The 23258-nt window shown below is 40.2% G+C and overlaps 1 protein-coding gene and 2 non-coding genes across 8 annotated transcripts in view; 2 read left to right on the top strand and 1 right to left on the bottom strand.

The window, feature by feature from the left end:
* The window catches only part of LOC121960465 (partitioning defective 3 homolog), a 383207-nt gene that overhangs the window by 338251 nt on the left and 21698 nt on the right, over positions 1-23258 (bottom strand). For all 6 annotated transcript variants that reach the window (XM_088071635.1, XM_088071632.1, XM_088071633.1 and 3 more), the window contains exon 2: positions 3618-3719. In XM_088071635.1, coding sequence (XP_087927761.1) covers positions 3618-3719 — 102 coding nt within the window. The remainder of the gene's footprint in view (positions 1-3617; positions 3720-23258) is intronic.
* On the top strand, positions 632-703 carry trnaw-cca (transfer RNA tryptophan (anticodon CCA)). The gene has a single exon. It is a non-coding gene; the product is annotated as a tRNA-Trp (tRNA).
* trnaw-cca (transfer RNA tryptophan (anticodon CCA)) lies at positions 8598-8669 on the top strand. The gene has a single exon. It is a non-coding gene; the product is annotated as a tRNA-Trp (tRNA).

Here is a 23258-nt window from a genome sequence, read left to right on the forward strand (position 1 = left end):
ACTGATGTATTTGATTATATCAAATATTCAAATAAATTTAATAAAAACAGTTATACAGGAACAGTTATAGGTTCCTGGGAATCAACATCACAGAGAACCTGATGTGGTCTCTCAACTCCATCCTGGTGAAAAAAGCTCAGAAACAGCTTTATTTCTCAAAAAAAGTTAAGAAGGCAAAATTCCCTTGCAAAGTTCTTAAACTTTACAGAGGAGCATCAGAAAACATCCCAACTGGAAATGTTACAAACTGGCACAAACTGTGCATAACCCAGGACAGGAGGGCTCTGCAGCTGGATGTAAAAATCACCCAGAACATCAATGGTACCCATCTCCCAAACATCAGTGATGATATCACTGAGATGAGGTGCCTGTAAAGAGCCCAAAAGATACTAAAAGTCACCACTGCCACAGCTACAGCCTTCACACTGCTGCCGTCTGTCAAGCAATACAGAAGTATCCCCTGCTGGACCACCACACTACAGTGCAGCTTCTTTCCTTAGTCTGTAAGACTCTGCAACTCATTCTCCGCACTCCATTGAGTAGCATAAAGGGACTACAACTGGCATTCTGTAACGCAACTATGTGTTGTACAAACAAACCTCGTAACACTGTTGTCAATAATTAAACATAAGACCTCGTGGCGCAACGGTAGCGCGTCTGACTCCAGATCAGAAGGTTGCGTGTTCAAATCACGTCGGGGTCAGTGGTTTTTAAGCACTTGACTCACTGCACATATGTAAACCTGTGCTGTCAACTGTTCAAAAACATTCCCTTACCAGTTGCACATCAGTTACTCTACTGTAGAAACTTTCACCTTGCTATCAGATTAACAGATGCAGGAGACGCAAACAGAGAGGAGATAGATGACATACCTGGAAGTCTTTGAATATTATTGAATGACACAATCATGTAACAGCAAGACAAAGCAGCATTGTCATCACTGGGTTAAAATTTTAAAAAGATCTGATAAACTGTGTTCCTTTCTGGCTGTTCGTAGTGTAAAACAGGGCAGCAGCTGATGGAAAGAACTGGACAGACTGGATTTACTACTGACAACTATACATACACACACACAAAGAAGCAAACACCCACACACTTTGAGATAAAATCATGTGCACACACAGACAGAGGGCTGTTTCACTGGTGTTAAGTTAGTTGTCTCGGCTCACATCCAGCTGAGCTATGCACTGTGTGTCATTGACAGCAACCAGCAACAAAGATTCACTACAGTATGTCAGTCTTGTGACCTTACTCTAATCACTGTGTATTTCTACAGGCTGACTGATAGTGCTAAGAGTTGACATTATGACACTAATACAGTAAAGGGTACACTCCAGAGCTGTGATATATCCTTTAGAGCATCACTATTAAATTATAGGCATGACACACATAATCACAATTAGCTGTTAGCTGTTAGCTGTTAGCTGTAGCTGGGAAAATGTTGTTATTTTAAATTTAATATTCTGTCATTAGTGGGCTGTAAAGAGCCCACATAGCCACCAGGGGGAGTAGATATCCACAATGTTTGAACAAATGTAAGATAAGGAAAAAAAGGAAATACATATGTGCCAAATTCAACTTCAGTTAGTTTGCTGTAACTGCTTAAAAAAATCCTTTTCATTTCTGCCTTCCTTCCTTTCTTTGTTTATTGTGTGAATGGACAACAGAATACAGAGAAGAGAAGTGGAAAGTAGCGGAGGGGAGAGGAGAGGAGAAAGAGGAGAAAGAGGAGAAAGGGGAGAAAGGAGTGTTTCAGACAGCAGGTGCAAAACAGCTGCTTCCACCCCTGATCCCACCTGATGCGTAACCACGGCACCTATCACATAGTCATTATAAGGTGTGTAGATGCACATGCACACATACTCTTCCTCTCTCTCAGACACGCAGTTTCTCATTCATGCACAAATGCACACACAAATCAGAAAAGCACCTGCGTATCAAACAGACCGACTGTTCAGATCAATTCACAGCTCACTGAATTTTTCACCTTAGATGTGGGGAATCTATTTTCAACATAAAATAACAGCACAAAACACACAGTGCTCTTGAGAAGGATATATTTTCTGATTTCACAAGATAAGAGTGGCTCCAAGACATCAGATATCCTGAGAAAAGTGCTTACAGATCAGGAATCAGAGATAACACTTTCAATCGAAACTCACATGTTTCATCAGCATTTTAGAGGAATACATTATGATAGTCCTAAGCATAGATATCTTTGAAGTGATGATGAACCCAGATAAATTACGCATGCCATCACTACACTAGGATACACTACACTGAGCAGAAAACACTCATTGTATTAAAACTAAATTTACCATCTCATGGTTGTATGCCTCCGCAAACCAGTCAAGTTGCACTTACAGTTTATTTCCATGTCTTTCAGGGCAGCGCCGCAGATCAACACAATCAGCACAATTTCAACGTGGACACCCAAGACTGATGTCACCAATTCAGTATCTGACCAAATGTCTCTTCTGTTCCTGAGTTGTGCCATTAAATAAAGGTGTTTTTAAAGTGTTTTTGAAAAACAATATGATGTTACAACAAAGCTGACCTTTCACCTTTTGGATATATAATGTCTTCAATTTATCACTGTAACCTGATGGACATTTGTGTGAAATTCTGTCGTATTTAATGTGAATTCTTGAGTTATGCCCAAAAACATGCTTTATAAGGTCACAGCGACCTTTAACCCTTGACCACCACATTCTAATTAATTTATTCTTGTCCAAATATGTGCCAAATATTGTCTTCAAGAGGATGAGATAGACGGAAGGTCACAGTGACCTTGACCCTTAACCTATGGCCACCAGTGTCTAATCAGCTCATCTTTGTGTCCATGTGGCAGTCCTGAGATATCATGTCCCTCAGAATGAAACGCCCCTATCGCCGATGTGGAGGTATAAAAAGTATTTTTACCATGAGCTATGTGCTGAATATAAATGAAATGCAAACTGGTTAAAAAATCACTGAAACCACATCCAACTCTCAAAGACACAAAGAGGAGTTACAGCTCACCAACTGGCCCAACATTAAAGTCAAACAGCTGGTGACTCAGGTGTAGTCAGAGCTGTTCCCATGAGAGTGATGCAGTGGGATTGTGGGTAATCATTTACAGTTGGTCTAGTGGGTGGGGTGGGTCGTGTGATATCATGCTACCTCTGACACAGATGTTGCCCACACACTCGCATACTCAAAAATATATCAATACACACACATCAAAGAGGTGCCTTGAATTAGACACAGAAGACCACACTCTATCACTCAACCTTCCACATAAATGAAAGAAGCGGAGGATTGCCAGTAGGTGGAAATGATTACACAGAGAGCATGGTGGTGTGCTGTAGTTAAGTGTTCTGTAATGTTTTGGTATTGGTGAGACAGCTAAAGCAGACAGGTGTAATCATAAGCACATGTTAGTGAAACCCTCTGTAGTATTGCCAAAAGCCTTCTGCTCAAAGTGCAGACACAACTAATGATGTTTTTGCACAAGGAAAAGGTGAAGGGAAATGAGAAGAGGTTGCAAAACAGGTAATGGCAGTTTTGGGAAAATAAATAAATTATGCAAACACATAGTGCCCTTTTCTCTCAATGCCAGACACATGTTGACTCACCCTGTCTTTGTCATCCACCACATCGCACAGCATGTCATCCAGGTCCAAAATGCCTCCATCCCCATGTTCCAACCGGTGGACCTGGACCCAGTAGCTGGGGTCCTGGAAGAAGAAAGAGGACAGTTTTAGATTTGTTATGAGAGTAGCTTTATTTTCACCATATAGACTTGGGATTTTATGTGAGTAAAGCCATACAACATGTTAGCATTGCCAGAGCGAAGGAATTAGCAGCATGTGTCTCCTTAGGAATCAGCTGATCTAATCACCACGTGGTCCATATAATGATCCAGTCAGCTGGCACACAGGGGCTCTGACATGGTTATGGATTGACATTATGATAGCAGTTATGAAATATCTAATCCCCTGCTGGATGGCCTGCAAAGCAAGCCTTTGGTTAATTCCTTTCTCCATGTGGGAGTAGGAAAGAGAATAAATGTGATACAGGCACAACAGAAGGTGTAATATTCATGGATTCTTATGGTTATATTTCAATGCATAACAGGTGACACACTCCTCCACCCTCCCCTGCTTAGCACAAAAACTGCCATTACCTTTTTTGCATCAGCATATGAATATTATTTATGCATACATAATGTGTTCAGGTACAGCATGTGCAGATGAAGTCCTGCATCAACTCAGTACTTTACACAAAATGCAAACAATCCAATATGACCTTTTAGAGGAGACATGCATAAATAACAGCTCTTCTAAACACTATACAGTACATGTTTTTAATATTTTTGCCTTCTCGGGCTTGTTAAGTCACCTCACAAATATGATTGCCAGTGTCCAGTTCATGCAAATAGAGAACTCTTTTTTGGGATAATCATTAGGAAATGTGAGGGGAAAATACAATATCTGCCAACAAAATGTACTCTTAAAGCTTTTATCCATTTAGGAAAAGTTTTAATTTATCGTCCTTATAGAAATTAAATGTGTCTGGTACAATATATCACTGTATGTCTGTCAACCACTGTTATTCAAAACCATCCCCTCCTGCACTTTAGTGCAGGAGGGGATGTCTAACTCACCAGTTTACATTTTATTAAGGCATCAAGTTACACATAATGAAGCATGTGATCCTGTTGATAGGCTGTCTGTGAGGCATCACTACAGCCTATGAATCAGATCCAGCCCTCACTCCTCCACAGCTTCAACCCTCAGGGTCACTTCTGACTCCACAAACCAAACGTTGAAGTCACAGTGGCTCAGTCCATTATTTTCATTCAGTATATGGTCCAAACCTTAGACTGTAGTTACTGATACTTTGATAAGTGAGTTACATTAGCTTTAGAAAGAATTTATTTGGTTTTGTCCATCATGGTTGGATTTACAGAAATGTATATATTTTTTAAGGCATAATATAGATTGCTTTAGGATAAAAGAGATGTCAAAAAGTCTGATTCAGGTCTTGGTCCAACTCCTGTTGCCTTTTTTATACCAGTATAGTTTATAGAGGAAACTACTGGATATATAAATCATTTTCATATATCGAGTGAATGTTGAACAGTTTTCTAATACTGAAACAATATATGGTACAAGATTCCTTGTGTGGTTTGAACATGTGACATTCATAAGTAAAAAGTTTCTCATTCTCTCTCTGTGTCCCTTTCCTTCCTCCCTGTTCTCCCTCAGTCAGGCAAGAGGCTAAAAGAGAAAGCACTGAGCTCTGTGACCGTCCTTCCTTCTTCACTGTGTCAGGGAAGAATATCCTCACTCTTTGTGTCTGCATTTTGTTCTCACTCTGTTTCCCTCCCTCTGTCTCTCTTCCTCTAAAACTGAGCTGTCTTCGGGTCTGTGGTTAGATGCCTTCATGCACGGCTCTGTTGTACTGAACTCCAATGTGGTTCAGGCAAAGTGGTCCAAATCATGTGGGGAATAACTGTGTGGTATTTTCCTTCCTTCTGAGGTTATTAGGACGGAAAAGATGGCAAGTTTATCAGAAACTCCCCTAAAAGAAAAGATGAAAAATCAGAAGCAAAGAGAATTATTTAGTTCCCATGTTAGTTAGGGCAACTGATAGAATTGAAAACACAGTAATAAAAAAAACACTAACATCTTTGGAAGTCATTACAGACCAAAAACTGACCTTCAGTATTAAACAGGGGGAAAAAAGTTCAAAGGCTGACATGCCCCATGTCTGTTTGGCATGGTCCTCATCCAGACTTGTTCTTCGGACGGATTATGAGGAACAAATATGACTCTGACAGGAGCTGAGCCACATAACGTAATCCCAGAAATTCACTCGGGATGGAAGGAAAGCATTTGACAAACACTGTTTAGATCTGACTTGGTTGAAATGATGTGGGGAGCCCTACATCAGTGGTGCTTTGCCTCCGGCAAGCCAAGATCAGTTCAAGGCCTCTTCATTACAAGAGTATTAACAGAGAATTCATCACTTGCTGGGATTGGGTTGGATTTTATATTTTGGGGGTCATCTCTGAATGCTTTGGTGTAAATGCTTAGGTCTTAACTAAAACACACGCACATGTGCACGCACACACACACAGGGCTCAAGTGTTTTTTTTTTTTCCTCTGGTGGATACTTGTAAGAATTAGTCGAGCTCCTACAGCTGGTCATGTTAGCAATTCAGCTCACAAAAGCCCAAATTGTCTGTTTAGCCAAATTCTTTTCTTCTTTTTACAAGGATTCTCTTAAACTTTGATTTTTCTTAACAGATGCAATTTGATCTGAATAACTTATAGTGGAATTCTTTCACATAAAGATTATTATATCTAGTATATTCTTGCAAACATAGAAGATCTATTGTAGTTTAGGAGCAACCTAAAATCAAACTTTCATCACATCTTTTGCATCTGAACACATATGGGCTTAATCAAATCTTGAACACACGTACTTCAGCCAGTACAAATGGACTGAAGAGAAACAGAGAGGGAGCAGATCCTCCCAACAAAGAGTGCATTGTGACAGAGTCATTCATATTACTGTAGTGCAGAGTAACAGTAGGTAGGGAGGACAGCTGTGGAGTTGATAAAGTGTTAGCACACTCAGCAGTCACCCATCATCTCTGCCACTAAATCAACAAATGCAAAATTGGCTCTTGCAGTGATGTAGCTTTCTGACTTTTTCAACACAACATTTCTCTATAACTACAGACAGATTTTTTTTTTTTGAAAAAACCTAAACTCTGCACAAAGTTCCAAAGTCATTAACCTACTGGTCCTTGAGCAGAACACGTCTTTGTGCGGCCTTCAGCCAGCAAGTGGAAAGACAATTTTCCACAAAGGATCAGTGTCGTATTATCTTCATGTATCCAAAAAGATACTGCTACTCTCATTGTGTAAAGTCCTTCCAGAAACAGACGGAAAATTCATTGCTGATTGTGGCAAATAACTTTACTAACAATTTTTCGGCCTTGAGGTCATTTTTACCATGGAAACTTCAAGTGCATCAGAGGGCAAAACCGGCATCAGATCCACACACCGTGTCAATACCGTTGCTATTCTCAAGGGCAACTACATGTCAGAGAAAGGACTTTCCCTCTCCAGACCACATAAACATTCAAGTCCTAAGACTAACTTGGTACGTAGCTAGCCTTTAATATAGAGACAATGGGCAACTATTAATTATTTCATTAACAAGGGGACAGAAACACACAAACAAAACATATCTGTACAAGTACAATACATGCTGAGCCATCTATGTGTGGAGTTGGATGAAAAGCTGTGTGACGTGAGAACAGCACATATCTGTTCACCTTACTGTAAACAGGAAGAAAGTGAAAACCTGGGAAAACCAGTATAACCTGTGATTATCAACACTCTAAAGTTACATCGGTGTCTTGTGACGTAAAACATTTTGTACCAGCACTGAACATTCTTAGGTCAGGATCAGACATACAACTCCTAAAAAACATCAACTAAAGCATCATAAGACTAGGATATCAATACCCACTTCTTCATTTCCATGACATGATGAAATCCTGAATTGCCAACAAAGGGATAAAAATATCAAATATGGTACTTATGGATAGGTATCATAACATACTGCACATACTTGAGAACTTTATAACCAAGCTAGACTATAACTAAGATCATATTACAGTATTATCACCACTTGACAAATGTATCTTCTTCAAAACGTACGCCAAAATCTGTCCAAAGAGTGAAAAAGTCATTAAAAGGGACCTACATGTCACTATAAAGAGCAGATGTGAGGGGAGTAGCTTTGCACAGCTTTGCCAAATTCAACAGTGCAAGAATGTACAGCATGCAAACTGAGCAGCAGTAGTGAAAAATGAGCCCGATTTGTATCATGAGGAATATTTAAGTGGAGGCTCCGGTTACATGTATAGCAAAATGTTGCAAATGCAACAGAAGAGCAATTAACAGACTGAGGAAGACATGCAAAAAGTGACGTGGTTGCTTTACATACAGTCGCAGAATAATCTAGGTTATGTTTGCACGAAACAGATCTGCAGCAGACAAGGAGATTTTTGTATTAGGAAGAGCAGATATGAGCAGATATGCAGGGTGTGCCGGTTTGTATTGTGTGCCTGTCATTTAGCTCCTGCCCCAGTGACCTGCTTAGTCACTACGGAGCTTTACTCATTCATTCATACATAGCGTGAGTGGCATACCACCACCCTAGTCTGATCAGGTATCCCCTTATCTGATCCACTATAGAAGGTGAGGGATAACAGAGAGGTAGTTGTTCTCTGTGTCACACACACAGACACACTCTTGTGACATAAGCCCAGACAATAGCTCTCTTTACCCCATTATCTGTGTCTTTGTACCAGAGCAGGATGCCTGTTCCTGTTAAAGACCACACAAAGACTGGTGCCCTGGAGGAGACTGGGGGAGGGAGAGTGTGAGAAAGTGTGTGTGAGAATGAGAGAACATGCGCCTGTGTGTGTGTGTTATGATTGCTGCATTAGCTCCTGCAAGTGGTACAATTCCCATGGGGGGGAATGTCAGCAGCTAGATGTAGTTCTCAAATGTCCAATGTTGCAGCACGACCTCGTGGCGCAACGGTAGCGCGTCTGACTCCAGATCAGAAGGTTGCGTGTTCAAATCACGTCGGGGTCAGGACCTTTTACAGGCTTACAAATGTCACTGCAGCTATGCAGTCCAGGTCACATAAATAAGCTTGGAGGGTGGAAACCTTTGGTTTGACGCCAAAGAAGAGATGCCAGTCAGACTTGTGGGTTTTAGTTAAGATAGCACAATGACATGTTTCTCATTAGTTAGCATTAGAGAATGTCAAGCGTTTGGAGATGATCCCTTAAATAAAGAAAACAAGCAGGTTGATGCAGTTTCACACACCACATGCACACTGGACAGATGTAATCTGCCAACAAGGTCTGCTCTGTAAACTGAGAAAGCGGGAGAGATGGAGAAGCATGCAAGCAGGTGACAAAAGAGGAGTGGTACAAAAGGACAATACTGTGTTCATTATCTTATCACCCTTCTAAAGGTGATAAGGTGCAATTTAAGCAGTGCAGTTATACAGATAAAAAGGAAATTGATATCTACAGAAAATATGGAACTAAAAGTGAGATAAATGTGTAGAATTTGTTCATGGCAATTTCATACCAAATGAATTTCCTTTAGTCTTTCCATTCCGTTTGATTTAAGTTAGAATAACTTCTAAAAGTTTGGTCATGGTTGCCGCACTATAACGTAAGCAACATTTTACACAAGAAAACAGTTTAAAATTAGAGGATTTTGTTTCATGTTAAGATTCTTTGCAAAGAAAAATTTTCTGTCCATGAAATTTAAAGGCCCACAGTGTCCCGCAGGTGACAACCTATTTGTGGAAGATCTGCAAAAAGAATTAACAAACCATAAACTTGCTTACTGTGTGCTTGCTTTAGCAAAAAGATAATCCTTCAGTGCAAATCAGACAGCCTAGTAATCTCAAATTAGCTAATGCTATATGACATCATCTGTTCTGGCTTTTCCATAGATAATGATTGAATCCCCTAAAAATAAAGCTTTTCAAAAACTGAAACAGTGAACTGATGTTATTTTTTGCCTTTATTGCCAAAGCGCATATTACCTATAACTAAGCATATCAGACTGTCAAATAAATTCACAGCCAGGACTGCAACACTGAACTGATGAATTGTGTATCAGGAAGCTTAGAGAGCAGCTGGATAGAGTAGAGGTTTAAATTGATCCACGGGAATTGTGTGATTGGGGTTCAAATCCCAGTTAAGACAACATTTTATAAAGTTGAGTTAACAGCGTTAGATGATGAGCAAATATGGTTTTGTGTAAAGATCAGAAGATGTCAGAAGGTGCTTCAGTAATACAGTACATCCCCACCACCTAACATCTAATAACTCTGAACACCCAAATGCACCAAATCCACCAGCCAGCATGGCCCTGCTTGAGGTGTGGCCCTGTTAGTTAGTTTGGGATGCTACAAAGCCTAGCCCTGTCTCCATCACATCACATACCCACCTCTAATAGTGATCTTAAACTGTCCAAAGTGGCAGCAGCAAGGCACACTCTCTTTGACGGCAGCAGGTTCTGGCTTAGGCTCACAGGGTCACCTTGTCCTGCATGCAGCCATGGTCCTGGCCAGGCCTCTAACAGTGCCACATTCTCAAGCTTAGTGGCCCTGTGTCCATGCACCCATCTTTGGTCCTTAAACATGCCTTCAGTTGCAGGACAGGCCACTCTATAAGAGGTGTCAGCATGTCACACTCCAGTAGTGGGTCTCACCCCAACCCCTGATCTTGAGGTGTCAGTTTAAGCTATAAAAGCAGTTGAGATGTAAGCAGCAGTCAAAGTGCTGAAGAAAATTAAAGTGTAACTTTACACGTGGGTCTGGCAAATATTGTTAGACAGATAACTACCAAACTCTCACTAAAATCTCAACAAAACATTTCGATGAGTCTGCACAATCTCTATACGTTCACTGCCTGAGCACAGAGCTTTGGTACCACTATTAGGCTTTGACCTCTAACCTCTGGGAGTAGCTACAGACCTCCCTGTGAATCACCAGTTCAAGCCAGTAGTTCAGCCTCCCCCTTTTGAGTTTGTGCTCTGCAGCACAATAATGGCTGTGATTTATGAAGTGAATGTGCTCTGCTCCCCTGTGAGTCATAAACACTGTGTCACAGATGCTTTCTGCCTCTCTCTCACACACACATACACACACACATACACACACATGCATACGCACACAGACACACGGATAAACACACACCTCTCTAACCCCTTATCTGGGCTTAAACGTTCACCGTTGCTATCAAGCAAACGTAAAACAAATGCAAAATAGAAGATATAGGACAGTTGCAGGTTACTGCTACAGCTACTACTACAAGGTCACATGTGCAGCTTACATTTACACAATACACAATACAAGTCCTTGCATGTTAATCAAGTGCCAGTGCATCATTTTTTCACAATAAAAGAATAACTGCCATAGACATCACTGACTTATTGTATATAATCAAGGCTGACAAGTATGTTGGTGTGTGGGTGCTTGCTAGACACACAAACACATACACCTGTAAAAGGCCTCACATAATGCTCATTCACATTAAACACTTAAATTTATTGATATATTTATCAAAACCCTAACAAAATCACTGCACCTTTATGTCAGTTGTAATACCCTATAGAAAAAAATCCTCTTATGTAAAGAAATACTGAATGAAGAATTTAGGAAGCCTTGCTATAGTCACTGCCTGTGTTGTCTAGACAAAACCCTCTGTGGAGCGGACACTGATCATTCATAAAGAGATACTTAGCGGTTGTTTAAAAAAGCTTTCTTTAGCTCCAATTGCCCCAACAGACAAGATGGCTGGTTGACATCATAGGTTGGGGTGAGTCAAACCTTTGTCTGTGGGAGACAGCAGCTGATTATCCAGTTTAGTTTAGATGACCAAGTTTGTTTTAGCTCACTAAAATAATCAGAGCTTCACGTCGGGGCATAATGACTGCTTCCTGGTGGAACATGGCAGTCCCAAACTGTGGGCTAAATACAGTCTGTCTGTGTGTAGGCACATAGTAATGGGCTAAAGAACAAGTACACTGAGGGAAGTCTTACGCTGGTATTCCTCTGAGACAAAGTCACCTCCAGGGTCTCTGCATTATTGATGCCCTGCCTGCCTAAAACAACCTGCAGAGTACAACGCTGGGAGAAATATGACACCTCCCTCCACACATACATGCAGCTCTGCACACACTGGAGGCCTACTGCATGTTATTATCCATAGGAGCACTTTCATAGTGTACAGCATGGTGCAAAGAAACATTACTGATGGTTCAAAATCTACATTTGATGGGCATGAGTAACTTTCATGGTCTTGCCAGTAATAAAGTTTTCAGATTTTCACAAATTTTAAGGAGCTGCAGACACTGAAAGTTGGCATGCATAAAACTTTACAACATAGATTCTGAGATAAATATGCTTACTCTGCCCTGAGAGAGAGACAAAGACAGAGGTGCTTACCCACAAAGACAGAAAGAGTAGGGGTGACCTCATGTTTGAAATCTTCTTTTAGTAACACTTTAGTTGGGTAATGCGCTGCTATAACTGGACTGTCAGGTGACAAAAAGTTGTTAAGCAGTTTCACCAATTTATCATCACATCACTACCCTGCTAACTAACAACAACCCCAGTTGTGAAAGATGTAGGTTAAACATCTACATAAATATTAATACACTACTTTTCACTCAACTGAGAAAAATATACTTTTTGTTTAACCTATTAATATACTGTAGTTCATTAAGAAGTTGAGTTAATCTCTAAATATAAGGATGACCCATTCTTTTCTTGAACTTCTGGCTTGTTGAAATAAATCTTCTCTCTCCAACACAGTGATAGTTTTTTCAGAATTAAGACAGAATATTCCACTATGCATTACAAAAACCACACATCAAGAAGTATCTTTTTATCTAATTATCTGAATTTTTTATAGGATAAATCAACTTGCACATCAAGAGTCTGTTTCACCAAGCACAATCTAAACAGAAACTTCATATCAGTTCAGTTTCCATAGTTGGACTGCTCTCAGTGCAGTTTTATAAATATTGAGCATTCATGACAGCCTTCCTTGACAATATCTCCAATACTGGCTTGTTGCTCTCAAAAAGGGGCCAACTACAAATTCACAAACTCCCAGACTTCACCACTCTTTCACTCATTGTCAGTGTTCTACTTAATAACATACATCATAAATCATTCAGCTCGTTCAACAATTCATTTGAATGTGTGTGTACCAAACAGCATCTTGCATTTAGAGTGAACAGAGTGCTCAGAAAGCCCAAATGTACCAAGTTCATTAATGAGTCACTTACTTCCCAACTACTTTTTTTTCCAGATGGAAGCAAGCTAACGTTTCCCACACAACTGGCAGAAAATTTCACTTGTACTAAGAAACATTATTTTAGAAGAGCCTACTACAAGATTAATGGTTTGGACAATGGTAGCACAGACACATATGAAAAACTAAAATAGATGTATGTATATTTCTTTTGGCCAACACTTTACATTCCCCCAACTCTGTGCACTAAACGAGCAGGCAGGCAGAGAGGTTAACAAGGGACCAAGCTGGTAATACAGACCAGCCTGTCAAACACTGAGCCAAAACCTGCAGCCTCTTTACATAGAGACCTCCAAATATCGGCCACTCCTACACACACTGAGCCAGAACAGAGACTACTGTCGATTCTCAGGAGTATTTTACTGTAACTGTGGAGGGGAGACAGACAGAGAGCTGGAGAAAATATCCTGCTGTCACCTGATTTACAAAGCTTGCTCATTTGGGATGAGATGTACGCTTGGATCAAACTCTATAGTTGTCTGCCCTGCTGTGTGATCTGCTTGAGTAGGGGATTTGTAGTCCCTAAACCTTGTTTCTCCAGGACTACAACTACACATATCACCCGTCATGATAAGTATAACGTGGAAAAGCTGAGCATCTGGTCTGGATAAAAAACAGGTCGGACTGCTTGTGTGTGTGTGTGTGTGTGTGTGTGTGTGTGTGCGCGCATGTGTGTGTCTACACAGGGCAGACACGCTGTCTCATGGCTCAGCACGAGCTGGAACTGCTGCTGCGATGAAGGTTTCACTAACAAATTAAAACAGACATTATCACATGAGGATCTCATTGAGTACTTTCATAATGATACCTCATTAAGCCAATTAAAGAGTAAACCTTCAGACAGGATGTGCCAGTGATTAAGAGACATGACAGGCTTTAAAAATACAGCAGATAGTTTTTGTATGACAGAAAATTAAATTACCATCAATTAGTGGATTTTTTCAAGCATGTTCTTTAAACATGATATCATCCTTATGGTCCTAAAATAACCATCTTAGGAAACTTATGGCCAAATGTAAAGATGCTATTTACAAAAATTACTCAATAAATGGCCGAAATATAGGTTACTGACATAAAAATTAACTAATAATTCAGTTAGTGAAATGCAATGAATGAGGACTGGACTATGGACTGTGAAAAGGTTAAAAACTGTGCTGAAGCTTAGCATGTAGCTCACATGTTGGCTTGCATCCCAAAGTCACATTTTTATTAGCACGTTTATTAGCAATCGGTCTGGAGTGCCGAGATAGGTAGCCTGTTTGGGCAGCAAGCCAGTTTCATCCCATCTGAGACAAGTGGTCATTAGCAACAGCAGGTGGGCTTTACACACATGCACACACATCTTACACACATTTACTGTCTTGGGCATCAATGACTTCTGGGAATATGGGACATGCAAGGTAACATGCATGATTTGGCTACTGGGGTGCACGGAGGAGAAAATCATCAAAGCATGAAAATCAAAGCATGGATGTATTTGCTACCATAAAGCTAAAAAATAAGCTTAATATGTTCCTATCTTTAGAGGCATCCTATGGTATACATATAGTGATATAAATTACTTTTAAAGCCATGACTAAATGGCTTACTAATGCCTAGAAGCTAATGAGCCTTGATTAGCAAGGTAAGCACCACAGGGCAACAGTGAGCTGTAAGAAGTGCTATTATTCCATCTCAATCCCCCACTGAGGTATCCTCAGCAAAATACAGAATTCATATGCTAACAGGATACAGTTAGTTCACCCTGACCCATGACCTGCCTATGGATGCGAAAAAGCAAAAGGACAATTTCTTTTAGGGGCTTACTAACTAGTCTGCCAGTTTTCAATGCTCATCAGAAACAAACCAACAGAAGCAGAGGGAGAGGGTGTCACATTCCTGAGAGGACATTTCAGTCTGAGACCCTGAGGGACACATCCCATCCAGGCCATCTGCTCTGCCTTAGACTGGGAAGAGGTACAGCCAGATTTGGTGCAGATATGAAATATCTATGTTATTATACAATTGTGAAGGACTTGTAATAGAATTTAAAGCCATTAATTAATTCCTTACCATTTTCTTCACATATTTAAATATTTATTCTTATCAAGTGGAAAAAACACAGAGCTGCAAACATGCCAGCACCAATTTGTAACAATATTGGTGTTCAGACAACTAAATTAAGACAGGAAAAAGAGAACAATGAATGAATATTATCATTTGGTTGTACCAGAAAGATCCACCACAATATTCACAATAACAGAGCAACAAGATAAACCCTTGTAATTTTCAACTAACAAATCAAAGACAACTTAGCTGGACAGTTTCTACTCAAGCAGAGTCTATTAGTGGCTAAAATATGCTGCAAACTGCACTGAAAATCGGTGTCCCTGCAAATGAAGGCCTGCTGGTTCAGTAAAACTGGTCGAGCATTGACTCCGAGACTCTTTGTCTACTTATAGAAGCAGCAGTCAGTCAGCACAATTTCGGCACACTTTTGTTTATTTTTTCATAAGCACAGAGGTTATGCTTGCCAGATGGGACCTCCAAACGAGCCAAGAGAAACACAGAGCGCAGGGTGAATCACCAAGAACAGACAACCCGCAGTGGAGATGTCACGACACACACAACTCTTTCACAGACTGCAGATGTGGAACACAGAGAGAGGCCACAGAGTGTTTTCTAGGATTTATGTTTGTGTGCGTGCTGGAGGAGGAGGAGGAGGTTCCTGGGATCTAAATGTGGAAAAAACATGATGCACTTTTTATTGTGAATTGTACAAATAGAAACATATTGTCAATGGTCAATGTTCCCAAATGGTTAAACTGTATACAGCAGCTATGGAAACAAGAGTAAACTTCAGTCAAAGGCAGCTCACTCTATCATCATATCTGGATGGTGAGGACACAGGATGGGGTGTCAAGTTTTGGAATCTAAAATATGGGAGGAAGAACATTCATCTGACTGATCTGCATTTTGCCAAGGGACAGATTTGTACAATGTCAGTGCTTGAACACAATTTAATGACAAGGACCCATGCCATGGGTACTCAGGTATTCATCCTAAAGTGGAGTTTGTCAAATTTAATATCTAAATATTACTGAATATCTGTGTGATTTAAGTTTGCAACTGTGTAATGTGACCTTGCCATACATATCCAGTCCAGAAACCCTGACGTGTGCACAAGAGTGTGCTGGTCATGGTTTGTAAAGAAATAATAGACCGTGACCATGAAACTCCCTTGCACACTTTTTACAAGAGCACACGCCTCACACTTCACACTGAAGAAAGGAGGCTGTCTTTGTGTCTGTGTGTAAATCCCTGTAGGCCCAAGAACAACATATGTAGAGCAGACATTGATCCCAGGAGTGTAAAGGCCAGCAAGGAGGAGTGGCAACTCCTTGGTCTTACAAGTTGAGACAGTGCACCACGCTAACCACATCTGTACTGCAACTGAGCACAAAATTAGCTCATGAACCCAGTAAAGACATTTTTAATATCATAGAGACATGCTGATACCACTTAAACATGCAGCTGGTGCTCCCTACATTGAAGGCAAAGTTAACCTGAACCATTGTTCATTTGGTGTGACACCAGACATCATGCAGCATGGTCTGAGAAATGTATTTTCACACAAAACAGTGTTTGAACAGAGCCTGATAATAATGACCAACTGCAGCAATCTAGGTTTCCATTACAAAAAAGTCCTTGGAAATTTGATCCGAAGTGGCTGATAACAACTAACCGGGAGTCCGCCCATTTCGCAACTTCTTGCAATGTATATAGAAACAGATGCAATGAGTGCAATTACCGCAATTATATATTTAGCAGGTTTAAGATCAAATAAAAAAGTGTGTGTTGTTTACATGCATGATACATACTGTAGGCATACACCTTAGCAACTTGGAGACCAATCAAAAATCTACGCACAGCCTGCTGTGAGCTTACGTGTTTGTTTATATTATGCACAGATATTATACCCACTCTCACCTTATAATTCTGCTTATTTTGGTTGTCTGGATGCAGTATACTGAACTTAAATCATTAGGCCAACATAGTCTAAAGGTATGCAGCTCATTCGCACACTATGCACATGTATTAACATAGTAAAGACTGCAACTCTACCATGGAAACACTAGCAGCAGCCAGTCTGGATGACAGAGTGACCATTGAGCAGGTCACTCACAACTCAGTGCGGCAAGTTTTATCCCTTTCACAGGGGAACCAACTTACATGTGTTTGGGTTTTTTTTTTCTCTCAGTTCAGGCTTTTGTATACATTCCCTAAATGTGAACCCTTGCTATCTTGGAAATCACCGACCCTGACTTGATTTGAAGACGCAACCTTCTGATCTGGAGTCAGATGCACTACTATTGCGCCACAAGGTCTGGATATCTATTAAACATAACTTCCATTTCCAAACTGCATACAGGTCACTGCAATAACTTTGGATCACTGTCTAGAATACCAAAGCCTGTTAACATTATAACTTTCTTTGTGACAGGAAGTTCTGGTCAGATAGCAGTACATAATGGTAAATTGACAAAAGGCAGTGCTGTGAAAATATGTCATGCAGTGAATGCCACAGCTGGAAGTTGTTTCTTTCACCATACTTTAATCTAGGTTACTCAAGGAAAACTGATTCTCCTGCCTCTTGGCCAAATAAACTGTTTGGTATGTGAATACGGATACATAAAAAAATTTGCTATAAAAAAATGGAATAAGCATGAAACAACTGGTGTCTGTCTCAATAACAGTCAACTGAGATCATGTACAATTGGTCCTAGAGATGTTATACAATATGTTCTGAATTGAATGGATAATTTGATAAATGATCTTTTGAAAATGTAAAGTTTTAAGTCAGATAAAGGAAACAATCCAATTTTAAATATCTTAACCCAATGAACTGTGTTTCAAAGAGTTAACAATGTGACAGGAACTCCTGACGTTCTGAATCTTTGTCAGGGAAAGAAAGACATGTAGGCACAGATTGACAGAGGGAAGAGGCAGTGAGAGAGTGACGATGAAAGCCACTTTCCAAGGGATCGCTGAGGCAAACATCCAAAATTAACAAACACAAACCTCTAAAACTCTGAGCCACGGAGTTACAGTAAAATGATGGACTCAAAAATACAGGAGATGTAAACATGTGAAAGAAAGCTGTTTAAAGAGAAAAAGAGAAAGAAAGAACACGTGTCTGTATTTGGAGGGAGTTCGGGCCTTGTGTACACCAAGTTTATGTCTTGCCAATCCTCAGGTGGAGCTCTGCTCTCTAACAACATCCATTAGCTGGTGATAATAAGTGATTGCTTGGACAAGAACTGACAAAGTAAAGTGGAAGTAGAAACACTGTGTGTCTGCTGACTATCATATTTCAATATAAGCCTGGAAGTAGCGGCTCTATTTACAGTAATAAGTCTCTGGAGGATCTGGAACTGTTTGTGTGTGTGTGTTTTAATGACTGCTGAGAGAAGAAACATACAGGGCAGCAAGAAGGGTCTCATTTTTTCGAGGACAATATTAAATGAGAGGAATTATGAAAAATGAAGCAGCAACAAACTAGTTGAAGAGGTCTTTTTTAACGGTGCTACTGCAATTTCTGCTTGACCTGAGGAAATCCGCTCCTGCCCTGCCCACAGTACTGTCTCTGGTTGCAGTTACACAAAATATGAAATGTATAAATATCTCAATTGTGAGGACATTTTAGCATTAGTAAAAATATATCTTTGATTTCATTTTTCATAATAACCTATTGATCATTCCACCTTGTTACACAAACATCGCATAGTGTATACAGCACTGTACAGCAGTCACCCACTACGTACAGTGCCTGATTTCTACTTGTTTTCCTCTGAGCAGACTACATTATGTAATTTAAGAAGCTGAGCCTGGTGTTCCACTCAACAGAGGACTGTAATTATCAGGAAAATCATGACCTTTAACTAAGATATTTAAAACAGCCAAACCTGTCTAGTCAATGTAGAAAAGCAAGCATCACAGACAGAGCTGAAGAAAATAGTGATAAAATAGTTTCTTCTAATGTCACATTTGCCATCTTTACACAATGGCAAATGTGACAAATACTTTGTTTTGGTCTCATACCAACACTCCACCTTCCCGCTGAGTGATGCAGAAGTTTGCTTCATAGCTGTGGAAATGCTCATTGACCCTGCACAGGAAACAGGCAACACATAGGAAAAGCACTTGAGGCCGAAGACAGGCAACATCAGTGGGAAACGTCCATGTAGGTAAAAGGAGAGGGTAGATTAAATGTGAGGTGAGAAAGGCAGGCAGGAAGGGAGGAGGACACTGAAGAGTGAAAGTGAGATGGAGAGATCCACGATAAAGGATGTGTTTAATAGTTAAGATGGACACAGTAAATCGCGAGAGAGGAAAAGAGAGTGAGTGCACTTCATCACACTGCAACACAATGGGGCTATGTCAGCATGTCATACCATGCTTAAACAACAACAGAGGGGATTAAAGCTTCTCAGATAGACACAGGTTAAGAGTTTAGCAACCAAAAATCTCACTGTCCTTCATGTAACCTCCAGTGCACCAAACAGACTACACTCTGTGGTTCAAATACCTAAACTCCTCTAAATGCTCTATAACACTTTATATTTGTTTACAGCTTGACTTCTGGGTTTGATTTTCGAACAAACATCATGTAAACACAACTACAAAGTGAGGGATTTCAGAGATGCCCTCCAGCACATGAACACTTACACCTAAAACATCAAGAAAGATTAAAATCCCACATCAGGATGAACATTAAAATGTAATCAAAGTTTGGCCAACAGCAATTTGTCTCTTAAATTTCTGCCAAATTCTTGTCTCACTATCAGACAAACAAACAGGCAGATGGATGTGGCCTGAAACTTCACTGGAGAAGATAATCACACACTATCTGTGGTAATCATGGGTGAAACTGACAGAGTTAACAAATTCAGAAAAAAGAGTGCTGTGATGCCTCAATAAGATTGTGTGAACCAGCAGTAGCATATCTGACTCGGGATCAAAAGGCTGTATGTTCAAATCATGTCGAGGTGAGTGTAATGGAGCGAAGCCTTCAAAGATCAAAGCAGCACACCAGGGTTTTAGCATTTTAACATGAGTAAGCTGCTTCCTTCTATCTGGAAAAAGCCTCACCTGAATACAACTGAACAACCTGCTCATCTCTTACTTTCCCAACATAACCTCTTCTCTGCTGTCTGAGATGTCTGTATTATTTGGTACTATACTTTTGAAACGGCTGCGCTGATGGAAACCTTATCTATGGATGCCTCCATTAACAAGTGGGATTTGTTCTTGTTTGTTCTAAAATGTGAAAGACAGCCAAATGTGTCATGCAAACAAGCATGATGTTAGAGGAATTAGTCTGAGGCCCAGGCCAGGGATTTCAGCAGGAATTTTCACCACATAATGGCATGGTTGTAATAATAGCATCCTCGGTTTTGGTCTTTGTTTGTTTAAAGGATACAATGCTGATTTTCAACCAGGTCTGTGTCACTGCGGTGTGGGGAATGTGTGCAGATACACAGTTTTAAGATCAGTGTTGGAAATAATTTTTTTTGTCCACTTGCCACTGTGGCTGGTGGATTCCAAAATCTACCAGCCACTCAATAGATTACTAATGTTTTTGTGGCTGGTGAGTGAAGCCAATCGAGCAACCACTTGCATATTTTACCAGCATTTGGCTGGTGGCTGGTAATAATTTCCAACCGTGGTTAAGATGTCAAGCAAAAATCCACCAGATGATGTAAAAACGTCATTGCTCGATCACAAAATGGGTCCTCCTTCAGATTTTGGTTCACAGACAGATTCCAAGGTAAGTGTCATGTGCACATATTACATCTTGAAGTGCATGATTGTGTGTTTATTTTGATCACAGAGCCATGGGAAAACTATTTACTAGTCTTGTTTTGACTACTGTAGTATGATGTGACTTCCATTCACTTTGCAAACATTATGCAGTGCCTTTTAACCTTTCATTAATCCAAAGAGCATATGCGCTCCTTACACACTTCTTTGCATTACTCTTCATGTTTACACCTTGAAAATCACCAACAGTCTTCCACTGTAAACCTCCCAGCAGCTCCGTTGAAACAGCGAGAGGGTTCTAAATGAATGCATCATGATCACAGCTCATATAACATGCAGATTAACATTTAGCAAATGATTCACAGGTGGCTGCACAGATTGGATTTGTGCAATGCAAGCGAATATCTCATAACTCTGTTGTAATTGTGTTATAATTCCAAAAACATCTCAATAAATCTGGGTGGAGATGAGGGCCAACATGACACAGCTACTGAATTCAATCCAGTTTTTCTTCAGCCTTGGTTTGAGATGTGGGGAAGCGCAACTTGACAAGCACGCATAATCAAGTCTGCTCAGATTTACTGAGATTATTGAGAATATGGAATAGTCATCTCAGAGTTATGACATTTTTTTTCAGAATCATGAGGCTGTTTTTGAACAAAATAAATGCAATCTGCTTTTGTATTTTGGTGTGTCAACTCTCAAGAGCAGTGTCAGGAAGAAACACACATGGCCACTTCACTACCCGGCTGCTTTTGTGTTCACTGTCTTGAAGCTTGGCAGCGTAAACAGCATCCAAAGCCAAAAGCAGTTAGAGAAGCCCTGCTTGCACACACTTTCAACAGACAGCTGGTGCAAGTGTGCAGACGTGTTTGTTTGCATAGTGTGACTGAATTAGACTTCCTGCATTAATGTCACTATTCTGGATTAATTGGTGCAATTGTGACTAAATGTTGGAATACAGCATTATTAAAGTCAGATCACGCAGTATGAGATTATTCAGATTTAAGAAACGATTCTCTCTAGTAAGAAAACTAAAGGTATTATCTGTCAGAGTGCAAGAACAGCAACAAACCTTTGCTGTCAACAGCAAAGGGCAAATTTCTTTTTAAGACCTTCGTAATGTAAACCCATAAATCACTGTCTCCAAGTGTTTTTTATCATTACAGAAAACACTCAGTTTCGTAAAACCTTATAATAATAATTCCAACATTGATGCACGTTCCCCCACAACTGTGTAAAGTGTAAAAAAGAGGGAAATCCCTTACCTCCAAAAACATAATGCGTCTTCCGTGTGTTTCTACCTTGTAATTTTCCGATTTTCCCATGTTCCCCTTCTAGTGGCAACTGGGTCTTCCAAACATAATAACATTATATTTAACTTTCAGGGTACCAACCCACAACTAATGAAGTGCCTGTGAAGAGAGAAGCAGTGCCATTCAAGATGTGCACTAAAAAGGGGCTTCGCATGTGAAATGTTCACTATAGTAAAGCACAGAAATACTGCGCTCATGTGGGTTTCATCATCTCTCCACAGGAGCACCAGCTGGAAAATATTAAGTGTCAGAAGTGAAACAGTGGACAATTTTGAGTATGTCATGTATCTAGGCTGCCACTATTATGCCACTGCTACTTCTAGTCTTGCTACTACTACGACTACTACTACTACTACTACAACAACTGCTCTCTACTACTTTTGCCTGTCTGCTATAAACGGTGCAACCGTGAAAGCCTCGGAATGTATTGCACCACTTCACTCTCACGTCTCAACATGATCCACCATCATGCTCTTCGCTTTTATGCCCAAATATCTTTCAAAATGTCTCTGATGTGTTTTCAACATTACATTTGAAATGTGCAATCAGATAATGAGGGTGAATTAGTGGGTGTGAATATAACATAAAATCCTCATGCATGATGGGTACTCAGCTTTCAATAGATGGACTTTTTGAATGTGAGCCGCAGAGGAGAGGGACTTTAAAGTATATGATAGCTAGAGAAAAGAGGAAGAAAACAAGACAGAAGCAGGGAAGAGAAGAGAAAACAAGACACAGGAAACAAGGAGAGTGTAAAAGGAGAATAGAAGAAAAGGATTGGGGATGAAAGAGAGAAGACAACAAAGAGAGGTGAAGAGCGGGGAAGGTGGTTGAGAGAGAATAAAAAAGATGTTGAAAGAAAGCACCGGAGGCTGTGCTGCAAGGTTAAATCTAATGAGCTCACTGTTTATCGACGAGTGAATTAGGGACACAATTACGCCAGGGAGAGTAGAAATTTTCACACACATGCATGTACACACACACATTCATTGGAGGTAATTTCAGAACCTGCTGATGCTTGAAACAAGACTGAAACGTAAAGCAACCTTAATACATCTCATTCTCTTTGGCTGCGCATGAAGACAGGCTGCCACTAAGTTGAAAATAACCTGCAGGCTTGATTCAAACCGGCTCAGAGCTACAAGTGTGAAGAACATGGACACTTCCATGAGGACCACGAATTTTTTGCATTTAAGCTACCATTCTTCATAATT

The sequence above is a fragment of the Plectropomus leopardus genome, chromosome 21, assembly GCF_026936395.1.
Source record: "Plectropomus leopardus strain MGB_pleo_1.0 chromosome 21, ASM2693639v1, whole genome shotgun sequence".
Lineage (NCBI taxonomy): Eukaryota > Metazoa > Chordata > Actinopteri > Perciformes > Serranidae > Plectropomus > Plectropomus leopardus.